The sequence below is a fragment of the Mytilus trossulus genome, chromosome 10, assembly GCF_036588685.1.
Source record: "Mytilus trossulus isolate FHL-02 chromosome 10, PNRI_Mtr1.1.1.hap1, whole genome shotgun sequence".
Lineage (NCBI taxonomy): Eukaryota > Metazoa > Mollusca > Bivalvia > Mytilida > Mytilidae > Mytilus > Mytilus trossulus.
The window spans coordinates 53,751,193-53,777,630 of NC_086382.1; the positions used below are offsets into that span (position 1 = coordinate 53,751,193).

Below are 26,438 nucleotides of genomic sequence, written 5' to 3' on the forward strand. Positions count from 1 at the left end.
GTCGTTTAAAGCTGCACCCTGCGGAGCATCTGGTTGTAATATGAAAACAATCAAACATCAACCCACACCAAACTGAATGTAATTGAAAGACATCTAGAGGTCAATATACAGTCTTAAACAGCAGACAAAAAAAAAAGAAGAAAAATATAGCGAATTTAGGAGAATTTTTTTAGTTATAAGTTCCACCTAGCTATCATTTAAGAAAACTAGAATTTCAATGCTAGTCTATTAGAGGGATATTTGATTTTCATTGGCTGTACATGTAGATATGGAATCTTATTTGATCATATAGTCAGATTGGAAAATGACTTGGGGAATGAAGTTGTCAGTAAATACCGAATGTCAGTTTTAGTCTGATATATATGTACTTTAAAATTTTAGTCTTGCATGTATATACTTATGTGTACATATATTACTGATTCAGTGGCAATGGTAAATAGACACTGACTAGTCTTAGATAAAATTTTATAGTTTTGAATGTTTGTTCATCGGTTGACTAAAATTAGGTGGAGGTGCGTTCTTATTTCCAACAGAGGGGCACTCAACCTATATCAATTTGTGCATGAAGCAAATTGATATATTTAAAATACGATAAAGAAAATCATGTCTTTTTCAGGACTTCTGATCCAACCATGTTGTATGGCATATTATTGAGATATGGTTTTGGTCGATGGATGTTCATGAAGGACCTGTAGTACATAGTATATCACTGGATTTAGCTCTTCGTCTAAGTGTTTTATCAAAGTGCTTTGCTTTGAGCTCAGTTCATTGTTATGCAATTTCTTCTTTGTGCAATAAAGATTCGACAGACAACTCTCATGTACAAGGATTCGTCAAAGAAGTATCATCTCTATGTAAAATGTAAGTAATAGGGAGATGAAAGCATTCTATTTCGATATCTATTTCCAAACATTATATGTCCATTGACCAAATTAACTCGACAATGCTACTAATTTATGTGAATTAACATTGTTACAGTAAATGTTAATTACAACACTGTCATACCACAACATACTGTATTGGTACATTTATCACTTATATTTGTATCCATATAACAAAAACAAAAAAATGAAAAGAGAATAATTTTGCATAACCTTTTAAATATTATTACTTTTTAGATATTTCTAATTAAGAAGCTGTTGATAAAACCACTTGACATGCTTGAAATTCTATCAGATTACTTTTGGAGCAGAGGTTCTTTTGGTGAAATCATTGTCAATTTGGTCAAAATTTGTCCTTGCCTTGACCAGATTTGGAGGAGATATTATCAAAGAATTTATAAATATCAGCGCAAAGCTTTACTTCCTAGGTCATCTAGCCCTAAGCATCATGTCAGGCATTGTCATTACTAAAAACCAATAAATGTATTCTAATCTGAGGAACATTTTAACAAAATTTTTACTAATGATACTGATGATCCATCACAAAATAATATAAATAAATCATACAAATAGTAAGCAAATACATATAAAAAAAAGATGTGGGATGATTGCCAATGAGACAATTCTCCACAAGAGACCAAAATGACACATACATTAACAACTATAGGTCACCATACATCCTTCAACAATGAACAAAGCCAATACTGCATAGTCAGCTATAAAAGGCCCCGAAATGACAATGTAAAAAAATTCAAACGAGAAAACTAACGGCCTCATTTATGTACAAAAAATAAACGAAAAGCGACATAGCCAGAAATGAGTAGTGGTTTTGCTAATTAATATTCATAATATGTAAATGAGAATTGTACCACGTGATAGTAGTTTGAACGTGAATTTAGTGATTTTTTCGTGCTTTCGTGAGTTTATTCTTCTTGAAATAGTGACATTTTAAATTTACGTGGGAACCTAGAGTTCAATGACTGCACATACAAGGTTTGGACTTGCTTATTCTTTGGAAATTCAAGTTTCAAAATCCACCCCGGCAACATGTTTTTGTAATGAACTTGTAAGCCAATTTTCAACACGAAGTTGGCAAATTTGACGTTTCAGCCATTTTAGCCTAAATTTTACACTGCAATGTTAAAGGCCTCTCGCTTCGATATTTAAAATAGCTCAGGAACCTGTATTTTTGCAACAACAGTCATTATGTTTACGATGATAGTCCGTCGGACGGGGACGATAAATGGCTGACCCGTGTTAAGAGAGAGCCATATCTCTTGCACGTTAAAGACACTCTTGTAGATTTCGAAAAAGAGTAGGCTAATGCCGCTACAAGGCAGCACTCGCACCCGCAAAGTGGCCAGGGATTAATATAAGTTGCAAAACTTGTTTCCCAATCCACTACTAGCGATCTATTTATTTTGCAATCAATGCAATCAGCAGGGTTTAAGATCATTTGTTGGGGGACCTGTTATGCTAGTCAAATGCAGTTGTTAAAATAAACTTTTTTCATTTTTTTGTGATTGAAAATGTTGTTTGTGCTGTATTTAACCCCTCTTCCAAGAAATTTATTTATGCACACATTTAAAATCACAATCACAGGTTTGAAGGTTATTTTCATCTAAGGCTTTTATATATATAATATGAATGATGCTTAGACAAAATATGGTGATAATGCTGATGGCACAGGGCTAGGTTTGTGTTTTAAGGCCAGTAGTAAATACCTGCATATCAGAACAAGAACATGTCAATTTAAGTGACTGGTCGGTTAACATTTGCAGTTAACAGGCTATTATTTGAACTTGGAATTACTTTGATTTATGGAATTTGCTTGATTTCTTGTTATTGATTTTTTTTTATAAATTCCATGTTTATCATTCTATACTGAAATGTTCTGTGCTGTGCACAACACTTTCTATTACAAAGAAAATATTATATTTTCAATAGAATGTACTGTGCCATGCACAACACTATCAAACCAAATTACAATATATGGAAAATGTTATGAACCGCTCAAATGATCATAATACCAAATAAACATGGATTTTTTTAAAAATTTTAAACACTAGAAATTATGCAAATTCCATAATTAAAAATAATTCCAAGTTAAAAAAAATAGTAATATGTGGAGCAACATCCACTTATCTCTTCAGTGAAGTATACACAATTCAATCCTCCATGACATGTTTTGACCTAGAACATCAGAGGAACTTTAGAATTCTAGTTTTCCCTTAAAAAAACATTAATCAGGAAGCATTGTTGATCTCAGAAGAAGTAAAAAATCATCAATTTTATGTCATTATTCACGGAAATTACCTTAAATTATCTTCTGTCAGTTAGCTGTCTTCTAACAAAATATTTTTTTCCATATAAAAACGTTTTTTATGTGTTTGAAATATGTTTTAAGGGCCACTGGTATTTTTTTGTTTCAATGTCTTCAAGACATTTACATTTTTTTTCAAGACGTCTTGGATAAGAGGATACAATTTTTGAAGTTGCAAAACTGTCTTGAAGATATATGTCTTAAGACATATATTCCATGTCTCAAGACACATCTTAAATGGTTTCATGTCTTAAGATGTATGCTCTATGTCTCAAGACATAAGGTGTATGTCTCAAGACTGTCTCGAGACGTCTTAAGACAATGAGGTTCATTTGCTATAATATTCAAATAAGCAAAGTGGCGTTGATTTCTGGATATGAATATGTAACACACAAACAAATAACAACCACTGAATTACAGGCTCCATTAAATATCATGTTATCAAAATCTATATATCATTCCCTTTTAGACAAAAACAACCTATTATGTGTTGATCTCCTAGCTTCAAAAATGTATTCAAAATCAAAGATGTGGAACATATTCTATCATAATCATTTGGTAACTAATGTAATTACTGTCTCTTCCATGCCTGTCTTGAACATAAAACTAAATAATAAATAAACAACACTCCCAATGCTCAGGTTAGTTGTCATCGTGCAACACAATTAATAACACCATATAGGAAAACATAGAACTCCCTTTTTTGTCATAAATCACTGTCAAACATCCGAACATACTATCCACACTCATCTGTGTCCACACTTGTACTAGTATTAAAAAGAAGATTATCATGCCCTGTATGTCATGTTTCCTTTTTAATCGGATTTAATATCATCGTGTCACCAGATATTAGTTGCATGTTATTAAAGGAGGTAATGACAGTTTGGTTACTCTTCACAATTTCAGTATTCATAGAGATTGATTAAGATAATCACTCGGGTGGATTCAATTGACTGCATCCCGTAAACCGGGCAATCGCAAAAATCAATGCAGTATTATTTTAAATACGTAACCCGCCTGAATTTTGAGTCGACTAGCCAGTCACATGTATCAGTACTTGATTGACTGTCATTGTGGATTGTGCGTGCATGGGATTCTCGTTTGAAATCTTGCCACAAGCACGAGAACTTAAGTAAGAATGTTAATATGCTACATTGACCTGCGTTTATCTATAGTTCATTCTATACAAAATACAATCAAGTTACTTACGTTAAGTTAAAAAAATGTGTCTACAATAACAGATCTTCACAGAAAGAAGGCTATCACACATCTAACATGATAAACCTTGTTTCTTTTAAATGCTCGTAAGAGATAATTTATATAAATATACAAAACTTTGGGATCAAGGCCACTTACATACAATTATCACAGAAGGACATCTGATGAGCGCTGAATTCAGAATCACACGTTCATGTTACTATTATGGTGTTGTTAATTCATTTTAAGAACTTACCATGTGCCCAGTGGCCAGTAGTTTGGTACTGGTATGGCACAAATTATAAGTTCTAATAGTAAACTTTTAGTATATAAAAAAGAAGATGTGGTATGATTGCCAATGAGACAACTATCCACAAAAGACCAAAATGACACAAACATTAACAATTATAGGTCACCGTACGGCCTTCAACAATGAACAAAGCCCACACCGCGTATAGTCAGCTATAAAAGGCCCCGATAAGACAATGTAAAACAATTCAAACGAGAAAACTAACGGCCTTATTTATGTAAAAAAAATGAACACTTTGCACATTATGTTATTGGATTCGGTCAGGAAATGTTTATCACATCGGTTTCGGGATGTATCTATTGATTTTCTTAAAAATCTAGTACAGTGCGCTATACAAACTTTGTAAACGATCATACTTGATCTTCATTATTCTAGATGTGCCACATGCTTTGCAATCATTATTGTGACTGAATATTAAAAACTGGTATAAGGTTATTTCATTGACAAAAAATATTGAAGAAATGATTCATAGTAATTTTTGTTCAGCAACCTATTATATATATATATATATAAAGTTTAACTGCCAAAACCGTCCCACAAGATATATTGACCAGTCTTTCAAACATTAATGTGAAATAAAAAAAATGAATGTGCAGTAAATATTAGGGCATTACAAGTTCATATTAAAAAAATTACAAGTACATATATTGAGAAATGACCATTATGAAAAATAAATCCAAAATACTACGTTATCTACAGTTTTGCAGTGAAAATGCAAAGTGAATATAATCTTAAGTGGAATGAAGGTTAGTTATATAATGCACAATGGAAAAAAGTATTAGCCCAGTTCATATATATTCATATGTTAACAATCAATAACTTCTATGAAGAAAATAGAATCGATTTCAGCAAACTGACTTAAATATTCAGATTTTTAGCTAAACATGACAGTAAAATAAAAAAAATATACTGTTTATAAAAGTTACGAATATGGTAATTTGAAATTTAAAACCAAGGAAAACTAGAGGCTCCAAAGAGCCTGTGTCGCTCACCTTGGTTTATGTGAATATTAAACAAAGGATGCAGATGGATTCATGACAAAATTGTGTTTTGGTGATGGTGATGTGTTTGTAGATCTGACTTTACTGAACATTCTTGCTGTGTACAATAATCCCTATCTGTAATGATTGGCCCTGTAGTTACGTTGGAAAATGTTAGTAAAAATTTACTAATTTTATTAAAATTGTTAAAAATTGACTATAAAGGACAATAACTCTTTAGAGGGGCAATTGACCATTTCGATCATGTGGACTTAATCTTATTTGTAAATCTCACTTTACTGAACATTATTGCTGTTTACAGTTTATCTAAATTATCTGTTTACAGTTTATCTAAATTATCTATCTATAATAATATTCAAGATTATAACCAAAAACAGCAAAATTTCCTACAAATACCAATTCAGGGGCAGCAACCCAACAATGGGTTGTCCGATATATTTTAAAATTTCAGAGCAGATAGATCTTGACCTAATAGACAAGGTTTTCCCTTGTCAGATTTGCTCTAAATGCTTTGGTTTTTGAGTTATAAGCCAAAACCTGCATTTTACCCCCTATGTTCTATTTTTAGCCGTGGTGGCCATCTTGGTTGGATGGCCAGGTCACCGGACACATTCTTTAAATAAACAAGATACCCCAATGATGAGTGTGGCCAAGTTTAGTTTACTTTGGCCCAGTAGTTTAAGAGGAGAAGATTTTTGTAAAAGATTACTAAGATTTACGAAAAATAGTTAAAAATAGACTTTAAAGGGCAATAACTCCTACAGGGGTCAACTGACCATTTTGGTCATGTTGATTTATTTGTAAATCTTACTTTGCTGAACATTATTGCTGATAACAGTTTATCTCTATCTATAATAATTAGACAATATATGTATAGTGTCTTGAAATATGAAATTTATTTGTATGAGGCTTAGAAACGAGGGAAATGCGAGGTTCTACCGAGCATTTCCCCTGTTTCGTGCCGAATAAAAATTTATTGTACACATATTCATATTTCATATTTCAAGACACTATACGTATATTGTTTTTATACTGAAATCGAAAAAAAATAAACAAATAAATAAACAAAAATATGTTACAAATATTGCTAAAAAAAAGGGTTTGGAATTTCTCTCTTGGGGTACCATTTTGGCGTATTACCCCTATGTTCTATTTTTAGCAATAGCGGCCATCTTGGTTGGTTGGCCGGGTCACCGGACATATTTTTTAAACTAGATACCCCAATGATGATTGTGGCCAAGTTTGGTTTAATTTGGCCCAGTAGTTTTAGAGGAGAAGATTTTTGTAAAAATTCACGAAGCCGGACGACACCGGACGCAAAGTGATGGGAAAAACTCACTTGGCTGTTCGGGCCAGCGGGTCAGGTGAGCTAAAAATTTGATCTAGTTGAACAAAAAGGGACCACAGGACAGGTCTGATTTCACCCATTCAGAACAGCACTATCATTCTGTTCCAGGCCAAATATCAAGTCACTCCTTCATGTAGCAGTTTTGCACAAACAGACAATGTGATTGCAGTATCCAAATGTTTTTATAAGGATTTAAACTTGTCTCATTTGAATTTTCTTGGACTCCTTTAAAACCATTGGCACTGTTTCAAAACAAGCAATTTCCTGGTTCTCAAAATCGCAGGATGTTTCATTTGTACATGTACTACATTTGTATCATCAAAATTTTACTTATTCTGTAAAAGAACATTGCTATAGGTCAAGCCAACATTATTCTGGGCAATAGCAGTTTGTTAAAATAATTTAAAGGTTGTCCACAGATCTTTAATGTCCTTTGACCTTGAATTCATTTTTCTTTCTTTATTCTTTTACCTGTAGTTTTTGGTACATTTCTAAGTAAATAGCTGTGATTTCCTCCAGCTGTTTTTGTAATGAGATCATGGTATCCTGTTTTTCATGTATATTCTTCTCTAAGATCCTCAGCGCCATTTCCATTTCTTGCTTCATGCCTATTTGTAGTTCCAATTCTTTTTCAACATCCTGTAAAATCTAAAAGTCACATTAAACATCGTTTAACAATATTTTGCACATATTCATAATTTATACGTTTTTTAAGCTATCAGAACTAAAAGTAAATTTAAATCAAACCAGGAATGGTTAATTATAGAATAAATTTATAAGTCTCTGTGCCATAATTTAATTTTGTTTGGGTCTTTTGGTATTTTTTCTTTTCCTTGTATTAAAGCAGTCTTGGAAAAACATATTACCTAGTAAAATTGGGCTCGGAGATCGATGAAGTTAAATATTAATTGTAAGAGAACAGATATAACCCAATATATTTCTTAAAGTTTGATCATTTCTGTGTCATTCGTCATGAAAGGGATTATTGTGAATTTTCAGAATTACATTCATATTTCCAAAGTCCTGACACAAACTTCCTAGTCACTGGTAATGGTCAACTCTTCTAATCTGACATGTTTGATGGGATAAAATTATTGCAATTTTTTTTTTTAAATCAATTCAGTTATGGGTAATATTCACATCCAAATGTTGTAATTGGTTTGAAATACCATTAACAGCTAGAGGTTGAAAATGCAAGATAATTGTAGAAGTCCCTCTCCCTAAAATAATTTCACTCAAGAAGTATACCTTTTTGTCGTTGATTCAAAACTTCTATTTTTTTCATTAGAATACATTCCTACTCAAATTCTAGGAGAATCTGACATGAAACTAAGCTCTTTTCCAAAAACAATAGATTCTTGAATGATAGACTTATGCATTACATAAGTAGTAAAACAAATCAGTGTGAATTTTCTCAACTTTATTTTGGAGTTAAATAAAATCTAATGAATTATTCAATATTTTTTCTTTTATTTTTAGTCTTAATTAAATGTTTCTCTTCATTATACAATTGTATTCATTTCTTAAATATTTTTAACTTTATGTCAAATATACAAAATCTTATTGAAATCATAAATGAAAAAGTACACGCCAAGATAAAAAAATATGATTAAGTACAATTTAACAGTGCTCTACTCTGAAAGAAACAAAATGCTTAAAGCAAAACTAGAGGCCATCTTGGTTGGTTGACCGGGTCATCGGACACATTTTTTAAACTAGATACCCCAATGATGATTGTGTCCAAGTTTGGTTAAATTTGGCTCAGTAGTTTCAGAGGAGAAGTTTTTGTAAAGTTAACGACGACGACGACGGACGACAGACGACGGACGCCGGACGCCAAGTGATGAGAAAAGCTCACTTGGTCCTTTGGGCCAGGTGTGATAAAAATGAATTGTATTACAGTTGTGACCACTTGTCCTACCCATCCTACCGGTAGTTATATTTTTGAATTGTGCGAGGTCATGCTTTTCGCAGACTGTTTATGGGGTCTAAGTCGTCTTTACACTAATTCTAGCTTGTGGACTGATTGATATTTTTGTCTTCGAAAACATAGAGAATTTATCAATCAAATTGGGATCTGAACCAGATTGCATTAACTGGGAGGACTCTTAGATTGGTACTTAGTATATTTTACGTGTTTTGTGTTTAATTTGTTTGTGTGTGCTTCGTTTCGATTTGATAAAATAAAGCCCCTTTAAACTGAGTATTGTAGTTTATTTTTTATGTTTTCTGTACTTATCTGGTATGTTCGTTATTTGCAATTTGCTTCCACAATTTGATCATGACCCGTACGCTGCGTCTTAATTTTTAATGGTTACCTCAGTCTTATCCACATTAGTCATTACTGAATGCAAGGGTTGTTGGTACCATGCTGAAATTGAATATCGTTTCAAACCATTTATTCCTTTCGATTCCAAAGTTAAAAAGTTATGCTTCTTCGTACAATAGCCAGTCGTTTCAAGTTCATAATTACAGTTGACATTGTCTCTCAATTTTGTTGATATAGAAAAATCAAAAGGACATTTTTTAAATAAAGCCTGTTTATAGCAGTTGACAGTTTGGAAAGTACTCAATAGGTTTAGGTCAAGACCAATAGTCGCAAGACGCACACAGTTAGAAAGCACAAAGCTAAAACTGATTGACAATAAAACATCTGAACTGTTTATATTATCAGCATCGATACAAAAGATTCCAGTGTTCTTTGCCGTTACCACAATCACATAACTGACAGTTTGAGCAGAACAAGAAAATCCATAACTAACAAACCACATTGAGTCGGTGATTCTCGGAAATTGCGCCATATGTATGTACTGTTTGACACTGATTTCGTTGATACATTTAATAGTAAGATTCGACTCGTGCGTAAAACACGCAAACCCTGCGTGCACAAGTAAAAGGCTTTTGATCTTTTCCATGAAGTCTTCATAACATCTATCTGGTATCGTTGCTGAATGCAGCCGTGACTGATTAAGAAAATACATCTCAAATTTCTCTACACAGTCTATGTTGTTTAAGGTATGTTTTCTGAAATGATAAAATATGTTTATTTGCTTTTAATTTCATCAATGTAAACTGTCCTTTCTGTAGAGTAGTATTGGTATAGATTACATTCATATTTCTTGAGTTTCGTGGATTTTTATTTCAAGAGAACCATTATTCCAATGGCTATCAAAATGAGGCTTCTTATTGTCCAAATTGTTTGTTTTTTTCATGTAAAAAAAACCCCTAAAAGAACCTTCTCAAAGACAGAAAGAAAAAGAAAAGAATCTTTCGATATTTTTTTTGGTCTCATTTTCGGATATATTAATTGTCCTGTCACTACATTACCCATATTTCAGTGCCTTCTTAAATCTGAGATATCTTGAGGTCATTGATTAACCGAAACTGGAATTATTGCTTCATATTTTTGACGAAATTGATGATTATAGCTTTCCAATTGTCTACTTTCCATTTTTAGTTGTAAAACACAGTATCTCCATTGCCATCGTATGACGTTTACACATCTCAATGTATACGTTTTGTTCGTGCATGATCATATAACTAGATTACGGACTTGATTAGTAGATGCATGTCCCTTACACATTAAAGGCAAATGATACAATTTTTTGAGTAAAATGAGGTCGAAATTTTATATATTTGCTCACAATTCGGATTTGTGGACGTATTTTCCTTCCGACACAGATACTTAACTTTTTTTATTTTAAAAGATACACACAATCTGTTTTTATGCGATTTCAAAAATTGATATTTTTTTGGTCGTAATTTGGTATTAAGTTGGCGTCGTCGTCGTCGTCCGAAGACATTGGTTTTCGCACTATAACTTATAAATTAAGAGCAATCTATGAAATTTAAACACAAGGTTTATGACTATAAAAGGAAGTTTGGGTTTGGTTTTGGGAGTTTCGGTCCCCACAGTTTAAGAATAAGTGGTCAAAAAGGGCCCAAATAAGTATTTTTCTTTGTTTTCGCACAATAACTTTAGTATAAGTGAACAGAAATCTATGAACTTTTAACATAAGGTTCATGACCACAAAAAGAAGGTTGGGATTGATTTTGGCATTTTTTGTCCTAACAGTTTAGGAATGAATTAGGGGCCAAAAAAAGATCACAAATAAGCATTTTCTTGTTTTTTGCACAATAACTTTAGTATAAGTAAATATAAATCTATGAAATTTTAACACAAGGTTTATGACCACAAAAGAAAGGTTTGGATTGATTGAACAGTTTAGGAATTAGAAGCCAAAAGGGTCCAAAATTAAACTTTGATTGATTTTATCAAAACAATAATTATTGGGGTTCTTTGATATGCCAAATTTCACCGTGTATTTAGATTCTTAATTTTTGGTCCTGTTTTTCCATTTAGGTCCAAAGGGTCCTTAGTTTGCTTTTAACAAAAATAGAATTCTTGGGGTCTTTGATATGCTAAATCGAATCATGTATTTAGATTTTTGATTTTGGACCCAGTTTTCAAGTTGGTCCAATTCGGGTCCAAATTTTAACTTTGTTTGATTTCATTAAAAATTTAATATATAGGGTTCTTCAATATGCTAAATCTAACCATGCATTTAGATTTTAAATAGTTGGGCCCGGTTTTCAAATTGGTCCAATTGCGGTCCAAAGAGTCTAAAATGGAACATTATTTGATTTCATCAACAAATGAATTCTCGGAGTTCTATGATATACTGAATCTAACCATGTATTTTGATTTTGGATTTTGACCATAAAAGGTAAATGTCCAATTTAAATTTTTTAAGTTTTTAAGTTTAAGTTTTTAGACCACATTCATTCTGTGTCAGAAACCTATGTTGTGTCAACTATTTAATCACAATTCAAATTCAGAGTTATATCAACCTTAAAGTTGTGTCCATAGTTGCCCCAACTGTACAGGTTTCGACTGCTGCGGTCGTATAAAGATGCGCCGTGCGGAGCATCTGGTTATTAAATTATTTGTAGATTCTGTTAATGTAGATGTCCTCTAATTTTGTTTTTTCAAATAATTCATATTTATCAAATGTTCATGAATGTAGAAAAAAAAACATATTTTTTTGCTGTCTATTTATCAAATTAAAAAAAACACCTTTTTACCATAAACAATGACAGGTGCAAATGGAATGATGCACTTCCAAAATCAGTTAAAATATTTCTGTATGTGGAACTCATCTGTCAAATGTTTTTAAATCAATCAATCAAAAGAATTTTTTTACCAAATACATGTTATGAACCGACTGTACATACTTGCAAATATAAAACAAGATAATGCACAGTGTAATCTTTAAGTCAATTTAAAATAAAAATTACTACATACCTTTGACAATATACCATTTTGAAACGCGTTCCGTACGTTTTACATATTCTCTATTATCTTTTTTGTTTTCCTTCAACGAAGAACCTACAATCTTTACATTTTGTATCCATCTAAAAGTAAAAATTATAAATTATTAAATTTTGGATGCAACGCGTCTTCTGATTGGCTGTCGTCGTTTTGTTTATCCGCTCATAGAAATAATTAAGTCATGTTACCGTGACGTTATCAACGTTTTTTATGGTTTACTCAATGGAATTTATAATTAAATTATAAGAAATAACTGTTATATTTTATCTGGCTATTCGAAATAATAACATACAAAATGTGGTGCACACTTTAAAATAACCGCTACGCGGGCTATTCACTGTGCACCTCATTTTGATGTCATGTCTTCATAGACAGAAAAATATATAAAAATAGAACTATATACTAGTAGATCATATGCGTTTTGTTGTATGTGGAGTACAATATGTTTTTCTTCGTCTGTTTAAATAAAAATACATATGGGATACTATTTTGAGGCTTTTGAAAGATAAACTAAGACTTTTTACCCCAGGAAGAGATTACATAAGCTGTATTTGGCGGCACTTTTAGGAATTGTTTGTTTTCAATGCTCTTCAACCTCGTACTTTTATCTCCTTTTTAACTTTTTTTTAATAACATACAACATTACTGATGAGTATTTTATAGACGTAACACGCTTCTAACGTAAACACAATTTTCAATCCTGGTATCTATGATGTGTTGTTGTTAGAATAGTCAAATGATAACAAAAAGCTAGAAGTCATCAGACATCTGAACAGTTGGTGCTTATGTGGAGAAATCGCAATCCTCCTGCTTATAATCTGGATTAGTAAAATTTCTTTAAAATCCTTGTTCACCAAATAGACTCAATTTCAAAATTTACAATCTAGGTGAGCTCCAAAGACTGACAGCGATATAACTCGATATAAATATGCATATTGGTATTACTAGATAGCGAACTAGTGCAATTGGATTTTTCGTTGTCCATTTGATACCATTGATAAGTTAAAAATATGTGAATCATCGTTTTTACCTGTACAAGAACGAGTTTTTGTGGATCGAATCAAGCAATCCAATGGTCTAACATTATTTCATCTTCAATGTTGACACTATTTCCATTATTTCCATTCAATAGCTGCACGCGCCTGATTTATACGTTACCCATCTTTTATTTGGAGATCAATTGAAGGTTACATGCATGGGAATTCAATGAGGTCGAATTATCGACTAGCAAGCGTATAACTCATCAGCAATGTTATTTCGCTTATTTTTACAACATTGTACTATAAAAAACTAAACAGGCTTCTTAAAGCAAATTATAATTTAACTACTTCACTTTCATTTATGATTAAACAAAACCAAATCATATTTCATTTCATACCTCGTACCTAATGACCCTTTAAGAGACAAAGGGTTACATGATAATTAAGATGTAATCATTAACTTTCAGGAATTTTGGTCTTCAATGCTCTTCAACTTCGTACTTTATTTGGCCTTTTAAACTTTTTTGGATTCGAGCGTCACTGATGAGTCTTTTGTAGACGAAATTTAGTCCTGTATCTATGATGAGTTTATTTATCAGATCAAACAATGCTGTTTATCAATGAAATCAAGCATGCTAAGAGTACACTATTGAACGTTTGACGTTTTCGGTACTGTAAGAACCGTCTTGTCTTTGAGTTATGTTTTTTGCGAACATTAAGGATGTACACCTTTGAGGAGCTAAACATTTCTATAGAATTACACTTTTTTTCGAAACCTGGTCGTTTAGTTTATATGACTGTAAACAAACAATTGGTGAAGGAAAATCATATGATGGTGTACTTTTGTTTTTGCTATGGCCCATTGAAAGTACACACTTTTGATTATTATCCCATTTTATCTATTTTTGCCCATTTTTGGGCTATTATCGTGAAACAATCACAGTTCCACATTTTTATTTTTCATACTTTCAAAAAAGATGGTATGAACCAATCTGAATAAGTTTAATTAAACAAACTATAGGTAGGTGTTAATATAAGAACGTTTTATCATATTTTGATGCTTTTTAGGGTCAAATTTACCATGCTGTCAATTTTGTAAATTTGTAATTTTTCTCTATTTTAAGAACAAAATGCATAGTATTTCAACTTCTTTGAAATAAACGATTTCAAGAAAAAGTTACTAGTATATGGGATGTACATGTCTCTGGTAAAATCATACATTTGCTCAAAATTTTGGTAAAAAAGACTGACTCGGTTGATAATAAAAATTGAAAACAAATATTACTCAAAAACTACTTATTGTAATTACCCATTTTTTTCACAGAGTTAAGTTTAATTATAATTTTTAAATTTATTGATATTTTCCAATTGTATCACATGTTTTGGAAAAAAATTCCAGAACGAGATTTTAATACGACTGGAACGTCAGAAGAGTACATCCTTAAAGAAAAAAAAAAAAAAAAAAAAAAAAAAAAACTCAAACCCAAAACAGACATTTTTTTTAATCAATCACGTATTTTTATAGTTGTATATAACAGAAACAACTCCTTGATTAGAAAAACTGTATCCTTGCTGCACAAATAAGGTTTGAAAGGCATTTATCTAGGTTTTGATCTCTACTACATGTAAGTAATATTGCAGTTTTTATAGGTAGCCAGTTTCAATTTTAATAGAGATTTCAAATGAGAGTAGGAGCAAACTTTTACGTGAACTCAAAATTAAAAATATCAAAATTCTCAATAACCTGGTCGATTGTCAAAAATAAAAATAAATGAGTTGCAAATTGATGTGTGTAGTAGAAATGGATTTTTCTTTAATGATCTAGTTTTCTAATGTTAATCGCTGAAAATCAGTTACTACCTTACATTTCTATTTATAACATTTTAACCTTTGCTTATTTGAATTACAAATCGTTTCTTGTGACCTAGTTCTGTTATATTTGTTATCAAAGTAACGTTTTCAATCTTAACTGCCCCATCAATAAGATTGATTTTTTAAATAAGGCCTTCTTTAGCAAAATGTATTGAATATTCATATAACTATTGCCGTAAAATGGAGATTTCAAAACTAACAATTTTAGGAAAATATTTTCTTTTAAACTGCTAAAAAAATTATTACTCCGATTTTATTTCTTATATCTATACATTTGTATGATTGAAATTAAGATCAATAAAACAATAAAATATTTTAAATCAAACAGGTTAAAAGTAAACCGACCATAACTTAATCCAATCAAACTGTGCAATATTTTATAACAATAAACGGTCCCCACAATAAAAGGGTAAAATTGTTAGGAAGAAAGTAGTCTGTTTCCCGGCCGTTATTGAAATTCTTGATAATATTTATATATTGCAAAGGCATACTGAATGTTTTCGGAGGGGACCCAACCTACCTAGAAAAAAACTAATATTTATAGGCCATTTTTGTTTTTGCAATAACGTATAAAAAATGTATCAACTAAAAGTTTTGCTTAAGTTTCAAAATCATGAAGTTCTGTATTGGAACTTTTTTCGGATGTTTCATTTGTGTATTTAAGACAATAGAGTGTTTGGGCTTCAAAAGTTTACACAGTTATAGACTTTACATATAAAATTGCCTCTTTTAAAACATTTAATAATTCACAAATAATACATGGATACAAAGTAAAATCATTTTCAAAAAAAAAAAAAAAACCTTATCATAATTGGTTCAGTGGTATTTTATCAATAAAGTCAACAGTAGTATAACGCTGTGTAAAAGTCAAAAATTGATTGAAAGGAAAAAATCCTGACTACAAACTTAAACCGAGAGTAGCAAATCAACTATAAGAGGAAAATAACAACGAAACAAAAGAGCACTGAAAGCAAAAAAAAATAAAAAATAACGACTATGCAACATACATAGGAACAAACTATTAGAAAACAACTGCTAGATTCCAGAGATTAGTTTATTTAAATAAATCGTGGATAGGTAATATCGAAATCCCTAAAAACAAATTATCACACACTAGTCTATAGTATACAATAAGGATGTTATGCAATCATGATTCTAATTTTTAACTTTACGTGAAAAAATTATATCTGATACAGATGGACTCTTTGACTTTGTTAGCTAAAAAAAACTAACTTTGTTAGCTAAAAAACATCTCGGTATTGAACAAGCAGCATCAATTTTGTTTATAAGGCTGATGTAATTCAATGACTTATGAAAACAAATATATTCTTGTAAAAAATATAATATGTTGATTATCATTGTCAACAGTATAAGTGAAATGTATGATACAAGAAACAACTAAAATGTAAATACAGTAACTGTATACGACTCATGACTTATATCATCATGATATATATGATCAAGTTATGCAACATGTGGAGCATGATGTGGTGACCCTTTCTGATCACATGAGATAACCCCTAGATATTGTTTGGGTTCGTGTTGCTCAGTCTTTAGTTTTTTTATATTGGGTTTTGTGTACTATTGGTGATCTGTTTGTCTTTTACTATTTTAGCCATTGCGTTATCAGTTCATTTTCGACGTATGCGTTTGATATCACTCTGGTATCTTTCGCCTCTCCTTTTTAGAGGAGACATGCAGTAAAATAGTATTGTAATAACTAGTAACCCTTTTTCTAATGCTACATGTTTGATATGTTTCTGTCAAAAGTTTTGTTATTTATGCGTTTTTATTTACTTAAGGTAGCACAATACAAAGATTTTTCATCCCCAATCAGACATCTTTAAACTGATGTAATTCCACTCATCCTTCTTTAAATGAGGTACCAAAAAGAAAGAAGAATGATTTATCTTTCAAATTGTGATAATTTCAGTATGACACAATTATTATTTTAAACAGGTACAATTTTTATTCTTATTTTGTTTACAAACACGTTTGCAAAATAAATAGCCTTGGTCTGTGTCAACTGTTTTTCAGGTCAGGCGTTTAAGAAGTGTCAGATGACGGATATTCCCTTATATGGTTAATATAAACACCAACACAATGTAACTGGAAAGGTCACAGGTTAAACTTATAAGCTACACTACAGTTGATAACTACCGTTGTACATTTGGAATACTACCTTTGTTTCAGGTAGGTTATCGTCTGTTTCCTTGCATGTATACTAATGTACTGTTTGTGCTTTTTGTTTAATGCAAAAGGCTTTAAATATTTATGATATGAAACATTCGTGTAATTAGCCATTACTTTGACTTTTTACAATGGCCGTGTCCTTTATATCGATTATTTACAAAATGCATATATTTAATGTTTTTCACACTCACTGACCTTTGTAAGTTACTGTGCGCAAATGTGATTTTATAAACTACTGAAGGGTTACAAAAATCATTTTTATTCTGAAACACTTAATATTTTGCAGTAATAATAATAACAGTTTGTAAATAATAATAATTATAATTTTAACGAGACTGCCAATGTCTTTTATCATCAGATTTATTTTACTTTCAATTCCATTATTTTTGACCTGATCTACTTTTTCCAACCTTTTTATTTGTCCTTTGCTTGAATATTTCATTTCTTTTAAAATCATCTAATAATTATAGTTGGCTTTTATTGTTTCGTATGTTACAATGAGATTGTCTGGCAATTTATAGCAGTTTTTATTAGATTTCATTGATCGTTATACCTAACAATATTATGTTAGCTGTAAACATATATATTTTTTCAGTGTATAACGCTGTAATCAAAATAAACACAAAATCTGTTTAAAAAGTAATAATCAAATGGGTTTTTTTAATTAGAAAACAAAAAAAACTTCTGTTACCTTAGCACAGTTATATTTACCTATGTAAAGAATAATTTTACAAATTTCAAGCAATATTTTCAGTTATTTTCAAAATTTCTTTTACTAAATATAACCGGAATTTCATTAAAAAAAGGATTTTACGAATTCACTGCCACATGTAAATACATTTGATTTCTAGATTACCATTTCACTTGAACTTGTTTGAAATGATTAAGAAGTATTAATGAAATTAAATATTTCTCTTTACTGAAATCTTCTAAAATAGATTTATGACCAAAACAAAGTTTGAAGATTTTATAACACGTGTGCATAGACTTTCTTTTTTTAAAGGAAATCATTTATTTTATCCAAATCTTCAGCAATTTACGGCAATAAAATTACCAAATTGTTTTTACCTAATCCACGAGTCTATGTTATTGGTTATAAAAGTTACGTTCGTGGAACTATATAATCAACCCGGAAATATATTTGCAGCAAAACTCTTTGTATAAACTATTTTCGAATTAAATATACATGTTGCTGGTCATACATTATGGAAAGTCGCAAATGTAAATGAATGAAGAATGTGTCCATAGAAAACAGATGATGCTCTGCTGGTATTTAACGTAATAAAGGGGCATAACTAGGGAATTGTGGATGTGACCCCTCTCAAATTCGAAATGATATCTGCATTATGATAGTTCGCATGTTTAAGTTTCATAGCATTTGGTTATGGCAATCTAAAGGTAATCAATTTTTGGACGTACGTTAGGACGGACAAATGTAAAACTTTATTCCTTCTTCGTCTAGTCTCATTAAAAAACAGGGAAGTATAAAGTGTGCATTTATGGAAGTATTGGTTTTATAGTTCCAATGACTTTATAATTATCAGAGATTTGTTCCATATGAATGTTCCATATGAAGTCAAATATGATTTTAAAACTTTATCTGTCAGTTTTAGAACTTACTAGCGCATAATTAGTCTGACACTTTTGTTATAACCGAACTACATAGGTTTCTTTTACACATGTTTCCAACCTATTCGACGACAGTCAATTGAAAGAAAGAACAAAGTACGAATACACGTGTTCAAATACGATATGATACATGCCGAGGTAACCAGCATGTCCACATAGCTACTTGCTATTGGTTATATTAAATGAATAGGATATGTCCATTTAAGTTTGAAAAACTTTAAAAAAAAAATACTTTAGAAACCAAGCTATCTAATTAATTAATTAAAAAGAAAAAACTACTACTACTACTATTTCTAATAATAATAATAATTATAATACTAATAATAAAAAGTAAAATCACAAAAATACTGAACATAGAGGAAAATCAATTCGGAAAGTCTATAATCACATGGCTAAAATTACAAAAGGCCTAAAAACGAATGGAAAAGAAACTGCCATACTCCTGACTTGGTACTTGGTAATAGTTATAGTAATTTTATTATAGTAATAATAAAAAAAATCATTATCATTAATAATAATTATTATTAATAATAATAATAATAATAATAATAATAATAATAATAATAATAATAATAATGATAATAATAATAATAATAATAATAATAATAATAATAATAATAATAATAATAATAATAATAATAATATAAATAACAATAATAATAATAATAATAATAATAATAATATAAATAATAATAATAATATAAATAATAACAATAATAATAATAAAAATATATTAATACTAACAATAATAATTATAATGATAATAATAATAAATATTAATATACTAACTTAGTAATAATATGCGTATCAATTTATATTAAAAAAAACATAGAAAAAGAAAACCCTACACATACACACAAAAAATACAAAAATACCAAGATTAACTTAATCAAATATTTATTTTCTAACGATATTCCTTGCCTGAAAAACGCATTGATAGTGCTTTTTTTTTATCGAAATAACTTGGAGAAACCAGTAAAACAATTTGATTTCAGTGCAAAAAATATTTATGTTAGCGACCCTTTTTTGTACGTTCTTGACACATTGGTACATATCCCCATTATTGTCTGTATGGTAACTTTCTAAAAATTTACACAAAACGGTTATGTGTGGTATCTTTGATAGTTGATATAAATAAATTTAAAAGAAAGGTCTCTGTTTTGCAAAGTATAAGTCGTAAAATAAAAACAAAATTACATCTATGTTTTAATATTGATCTGATAAAATTAATTGATATTGATGTATTTATTTCATGGGTAGCAACAAATCTCTGGAATTTAAGTTGATATTAGTTCTAGAAGAGAATGGACAAAAGAAAGGTTTTTAATGACACAAATAAGCAAGATTTTTTTTAAATTGCTTTAGTATTTGTAATTATAAAGCAAATATGTTGTGTTGCTTTGCAAAGCAATTTATTTTTATGAAATTCATAAATACCACAATTTTTTTTAAAGCTAACGTCTCAGAAAAAATATGACGTTCCTTTAGATTATTTATAACATAACTGTAAATATAGAAAAAAAATGTGGTATGATTGCCAATGAGACAACTCTCCACAAAAGACCAAAATGACACAGAAATTAATAACTATCGGTCACCGTACGACCTTCGACAATGAACAAAGCCCATATCGCAGAGTCAGCTATTAAAAGTCCCGAAAAGACGATATAAAACAGGTCAAACGAGAAAACTAACGGCCTTATTTGTGTAAAAAAACAAATATGTAACATATAAACAAACGATAACCACTGAATTACAGGTTCCTTACTTGGGACAGACACATACATACATAATGTGGCGGAATTAAACATGCTAGCGGGATCCGAACCCTCCGTTAACCTTGGATAGTGATATACCAGTACAAAATAAGAGCGAACTATAAAAAAAGTTGAAAAAGGCTTAACTCATCAGATTGACAAAAATACTTTGTCGGTTACGTGTACATCCCAACAACAAAAAGACACTAGGTACAAATCTGAGAGTATTCGCAGTTAACTAACAGCTAGTTCAAAGCCACTTACAACAATTAAATAAAATGCATCTGAGTCTAAATTATCAATCCGTACACATCCAACATCCAATGGATTTAGGGTAAAGACGTCATAAACAGTCAGAGAAAAATATGACCTTTTAGATAATAGTCCTCCTTTTTCAGTCAAATGTTTTCCACAAACTATACACTTAATAAAAATGATTTACATAAGCTATACTAGAACACACCCGTGATATCGCGGGTCCCGTGACTGAATTAAAGTATATGTAACAATGCGTAAGCCTTATTTTAGTATTGGTATTGTCATCTGATAAAGTCATACCGATTATAAGATAAACAGTTTTCTCTGCTTTTCTGTTTGAACCCGTCGACCTGGAACTTATCAATTATTGGCAATATTAATTATTTGGAAAACAGAATCTTTTAATCAACCGCATTGTCCTATATTATTTATAATTAAAGTTGAATTCTTATATTCGCTGTTTTACGTCACGTCCGCTAACAAATTGAAAACTGTACCTATACGCCTTATTTCAAGTCCAAATTTTTAGTATTCTTATTGTTATCTTAGAAAGTCTTTCTGATTAGCATACTACACAATAGGGAACAATTTGACCCTGTGATTATGACCCGTGTATGTAGCTAAATCCTATAAAATACACCGTTTGGTGGTGCAAATTGAAAACTGTACATACACGCCTTATTTCGAGCCCAGGTTTTTAGTATTCGTAAAATTGCTATCTTAGAAAGTCTTACTGATTAAAATACTACAATAGGTAACAATTTGACAATTTAGTAGTGTCTACCCTGTGATTATGACCCGTGTATATAGCATATTAATCCTGAATACACCGTTTGTTGGTGCGCCTGTCAGATGCGGAACGTACAGATAAGGTAATAGGTATATGTAACAGGTGAATATACTATTGGTATCGGTATCGGACTCGACCCGGAACTTCTTAATTATTGGCAATATTAATTACGTGGAAAACAAAAGGGCCTGGAGAGGTGTAATTTTTAATCTACACCCTTGTACTATATTAGTTATATATAAAGTTGAATTCTTTGATTCGTCGTTTTTACGTGATGACGGCTGACAAATTGGACCTCGTAATTTTAGTATTATAGATATGTATCGTAAATATAACATCGTGATCAATCAGTGGATGTATTTTAAATACGTTGGAATATGAAAAAGGTAGGTAGGAGATCCGGATTGATCATAGTAAAACGAAAAAAGTCATAATCTCATAATCATGGCGAACGTTATGATTTATTTTATTGTTAACTCAACCTTAACTTTACCTACGTGTGATGGAATTTATAAACACTAAAACAATCCTCACCACAGTACAAAGTGAAATCAAGTGCGTTTCCTTATGGATATTTAATTAAGAGGGTGTACTTATGAATCATTTAATAAATTATCATAAAACAAGTCGTTTTAAGTGTAAATCTGTAAGTTAGGGCCATGTTTGTGGTTCTATTTTGAAGTTGTTTTAAAGACCTACCTACCTAATAATAACGACTCATTTAATCGTAATAACTACTTAGCCTTCTCTTTAAAACGACTTATCTTAAATAACTTTTCATAACGACTTCGTGTTCTCGTTTATACAAGAACTGCTAATAAACTCGTAATCATGACTTAACAACTCGTAATCATGACTTGAGTACTATCATAACTCCAGATCTCAGAAGCACCCACCTGATTTCTTGGTTTTTGATTTAGTTTCGATTGTCTCCTTATCTATAGATTTCTTAATTTGAGTAAATGCACATAAATTAGAAATAAAATTTAAAAGAATTACAACTGAAAAAAAGAAATCGAAGAGCTTTTACTTGAATTTTCTTTGAAAATACTTTTAGGAACGCAAGTAATTTCCAGATGATGCAGAACTTTATTAGGGTGCCAAATAAAAAGAAATTTACAGATACATGTAAAGTTTTAACTCATGTAGAAAAAAAACCACAGAAGCCTATAATCATTAATTCGCTTCGTTTCATTGGTGTTCACGGATTTTTTTATTAAAAAGGGTAGTGGTTCTATATTGATAAGGGTAAGAGGAAAGAAAAAAACCTTATATTATACTAGTTTTCAAGAATCAGGAGATAATCGTTTTAAATCAACGGATCAGCAAAATACCAAAAAAGTTGAATCAAATTTCACAATTTAAAATAAAATACAAAAACAACAAAAAGTGCAAATTTAACAAAGACTAAAAGGGGAAAATCATTGGTGGTATTACACCTTACAATTACACATATATCGTCTGGAAACTAAAACAATGCTTATTTTTGGTCCCTCTGTGGCTCTTAATTTCTAATCTGTTGGCACCATAACCTCCAAAATGAATCCCAACCTTCTACTTGTGGTATTATACATTATGGTAAAATTTCAAAGCAATCTAAATGCAGTAATAACTGTAAAGTAGAAAAATGCCTGTTTTGTGTCCGTATTGTGCCCTAATTTCTAAACGGTTAAGACCATCATCCCTTAAAAATCCAAACTTTCCTTTTGTGGTTTTGAACCTTCTTAAAGAAATTGAAATATTTACCCTGAAGCTACAAAATAGTTTAAACAACTCATTCATTTAAAACTCGCGTTCATTAATATTTATAAAATAGACATATCAATTGTAACCTATTTTTGTTTATCAAAAAGAAATAAGAAAATAATTTAATTATTATACCCTGTATTATTTTACTGATGCAGTTTCTGCGAAGTCAGTTTATATACAAATATGATCACAGCGTTTTGTACATGAATCATTAATGTTTTTTAATGCATTTCTTTTTTTTACAAATATATGTCCTGTTACCATTCTTGATCTCAGAAATTCTGGTATAATTTCAAATTTAAGATAAACCATTTTTAAAAGGAATGAATGTGATATTTTTTTTTATGTTTATGAAGAAATAACAAAACCAAATGTGGTGCACACTGAATTACCCGCATAGCACCACATTCGTTTTTATGTTATTTTGAATAGACGGGAAAACTATAACAGTAATTTCTTTTAATTTAATTCTAAATTCCATTCCATTTTTAACCGACGTAAATCATGAATTACGTTGGTGACGTGACAGTCACATGACAAAAGTGTGTATATGAGCTAATAGACACAACACTGTCAGCCAAGCAAGAGACGCGTTTCATCCAGAACTAAATTATTTGTCTGTAAACTCTTCTTAAAAATCATAACAATTATACTTGGACAGGGTATTAAAAACAAATAATAATATTTAAAAAATTTAATTTAATATTTCCTTTTTATTTGTATTACTTTATCACGTATTTAACGATGGTATAATTATTTCTATGATTTTTAGCAATGTACAGATAACTATCCACATTGATCATTTATTTAAATCTTTTTACAGACTTTCTACGAACAAATACTATATGTAAGATCAGCACGACCTACACTTATATACATAAGAAGATGTGTAATGAGTGAAGTTTTCTTCAAACAAAGTAAAATCAATTCCTTTTGTTCAATGTTCGTGTTTATAAAAATCCAACATAAGAAATTAGTTTGTCTGCCAAACTTATGGTTCACATATGTATTTGTTTTTCTTTTACCAACGTTTTTCGTTTACCAATGCTTTTTCATTTGACAACTTAATCTAAACATAATCTAACTTCTCGTAACACAGTTCTTGTTATTTTTAATCAAAGCTGAAGAGAGGAATTTGAAAATTAATATTCTGACCTGGTTGGCGCTCAAAATTATTTATATGGTCAAAGGCAAAGTAAATGTGTAGTCTTTACTACTGGCTACAACCGGAATATCAAATGATTGTACCCGTACTTCATAGATTCATTGATAAGTCATAGTAATGCTTCATGTATGATAAGGAATTTAAAAAATATTTCAGTTATAACTTTCTTCATGATATTAATTATTTTGTCTTACAGTTATGCAATATACGAAAGGCTGATTTGTCAAAACAACGTCGAGGAAATCTCAGAGCAACCGCCTTTTATTTCAAAATAATGTAAAACACTTGACATAACTTGGAATGAAGCTGGACTCAGAATCAAAAGATAAAGAAGAATACTGCATCAAGAATGACAAGATGGACAAAGATTGCCTGTACCCAAAACTGAAAATTCAAAATACAGAAATGTCGCGATGTAATGTTGCAGGTCAGAGAAAGAACGGCATTGGTGGCACATAGGGCGAAAAAATCAACATGTATTTTTATCTTTGTAAAGCCACAGATTAATTCAATCTTTCATCTAAATTGGCTTTTTTAAAATTTAAATCCCACCATTAGAAATGACAGGGAAAACTAATAAAGGTCATGTTCTTTATTCCATATCATCTTATTTTGCCATAAGTCGTCTTTCATGAGGTGCTTAGACATCAATATTAGCCCAAGGGCCTTTAGGCCCGAGGGATGATATTGGTCGAGGGTGATACGGCATGTGATACGGATTTTGCCATGTTTTATACGCTTTATCATTTATTTCAACAGAAGATTATTATATTATATGAACTGTTTTCTGATCCATAGCACTGAGTTACCTTCAGTGTGCCAAAAAATATACGAAAACTGGACGTTCGTGACGTCACATACCAAACAATGACGTCATACAAAAAAATTACCTATTTTGAGGAAAATTTTTCTTAAGCAAAAAAACACCAAAAAAACTGACTTTATGTAAACAAAATTTAGGGGTGTGATGAAGGTTATGCGGTAAAGGTTGCGCATCAAAGTTGCGCGATATGGATTAAACAGCAGGCTATTCATCAAATATACAAAACTACTGTATTTACTACTTAACAACTGATAAATTGCAATAATACATTGCATACATTGTAGAAGGTGTTAAAACTTGTTGGTTGAAAGTTATTTAGTCTCATTTAAATAGTTACAAAAAGTACTTCTAGCTAAGTAAGGAGTTTAAAAAATTTAACAGATGGAACAGGAGATGATATGTTGATGCTATAATGCATTGCATATATCATGTACATTCCAGAAGATATTAACAGCTACTTTTTTCCCTTCATAGTGGTTAAGTTAAAGGCATATGTTTATTGCTCCTATATAAGGAGGATTATACATACAAGAAGTAAAACAGTAAGTGTCTGTTAACAATACGAATTTCTTTAAATTTCATACTGACCATACTCAGGGTTATTAAACAAAACACTTTTTTTTACCAGTTTAGTCAAAACTATGCATACCTTTAAAACTGTTTCACAATTGTTTTTAAATTCATGAATACTTTTTTTTATATTTAAAACTAAAGTTTTTCAGGTGTAAAGGCTGTACATAAACAAATGTATAACATGCGGACATTTTCATTTTGTATTAAATATCTAGTGTTTGTTTTATAATCTTATATTCCATAATTAGTAGTAAATA

General features: G+C 30.6%; 1 protein-coding gene and 1 long non-coding RNA gene across 2 annotated transcripts in view; one reads left to right on the forward strand and one right to left on the reverse strand.

Moving 5' to 3' along the window:
- Window positions 1-26,438, reverse strand: part of LOC134687634 (uncharacterized) — a 131,129-nt gene that overhangs the window by 97,309 nt on the left and 7,382 nt on the right. Inside the window, exons 3-5 of the mRNA XM_063548079.1 lie at window positions 12,366-12,475; window positions 9,379-10,084; window positions 7,532-7,708 (exon numbers count right to left, since the gene is read on the reverse strand). Coding sequence (XP_063404149.1) covers window positions 7,532-7,708; window positions 9,379-10,084; window positions 12,366-12,382 — 900 coding nt within the window. The 5' untranslated portion in view covers window positions 12,383-12,475. The remainder of the gene's footprint in view (window positions 1-7,531; window positions 7,709-9,378; window positions 10,085-12,365; window positions 12,476-26,438) is intronic.
- LOC134687635 (uncharacterized) lies at window positions 847-25,380 on the forward strand. The gene is made up of 3 exons (XR_010101785.1): window positions 847-861; window positions 17,282-17,437; window positions 24,982-25,380. It is a non-coding gene; the product is annotated as an uncharacterized LOC134687635 (long non-coding RNA).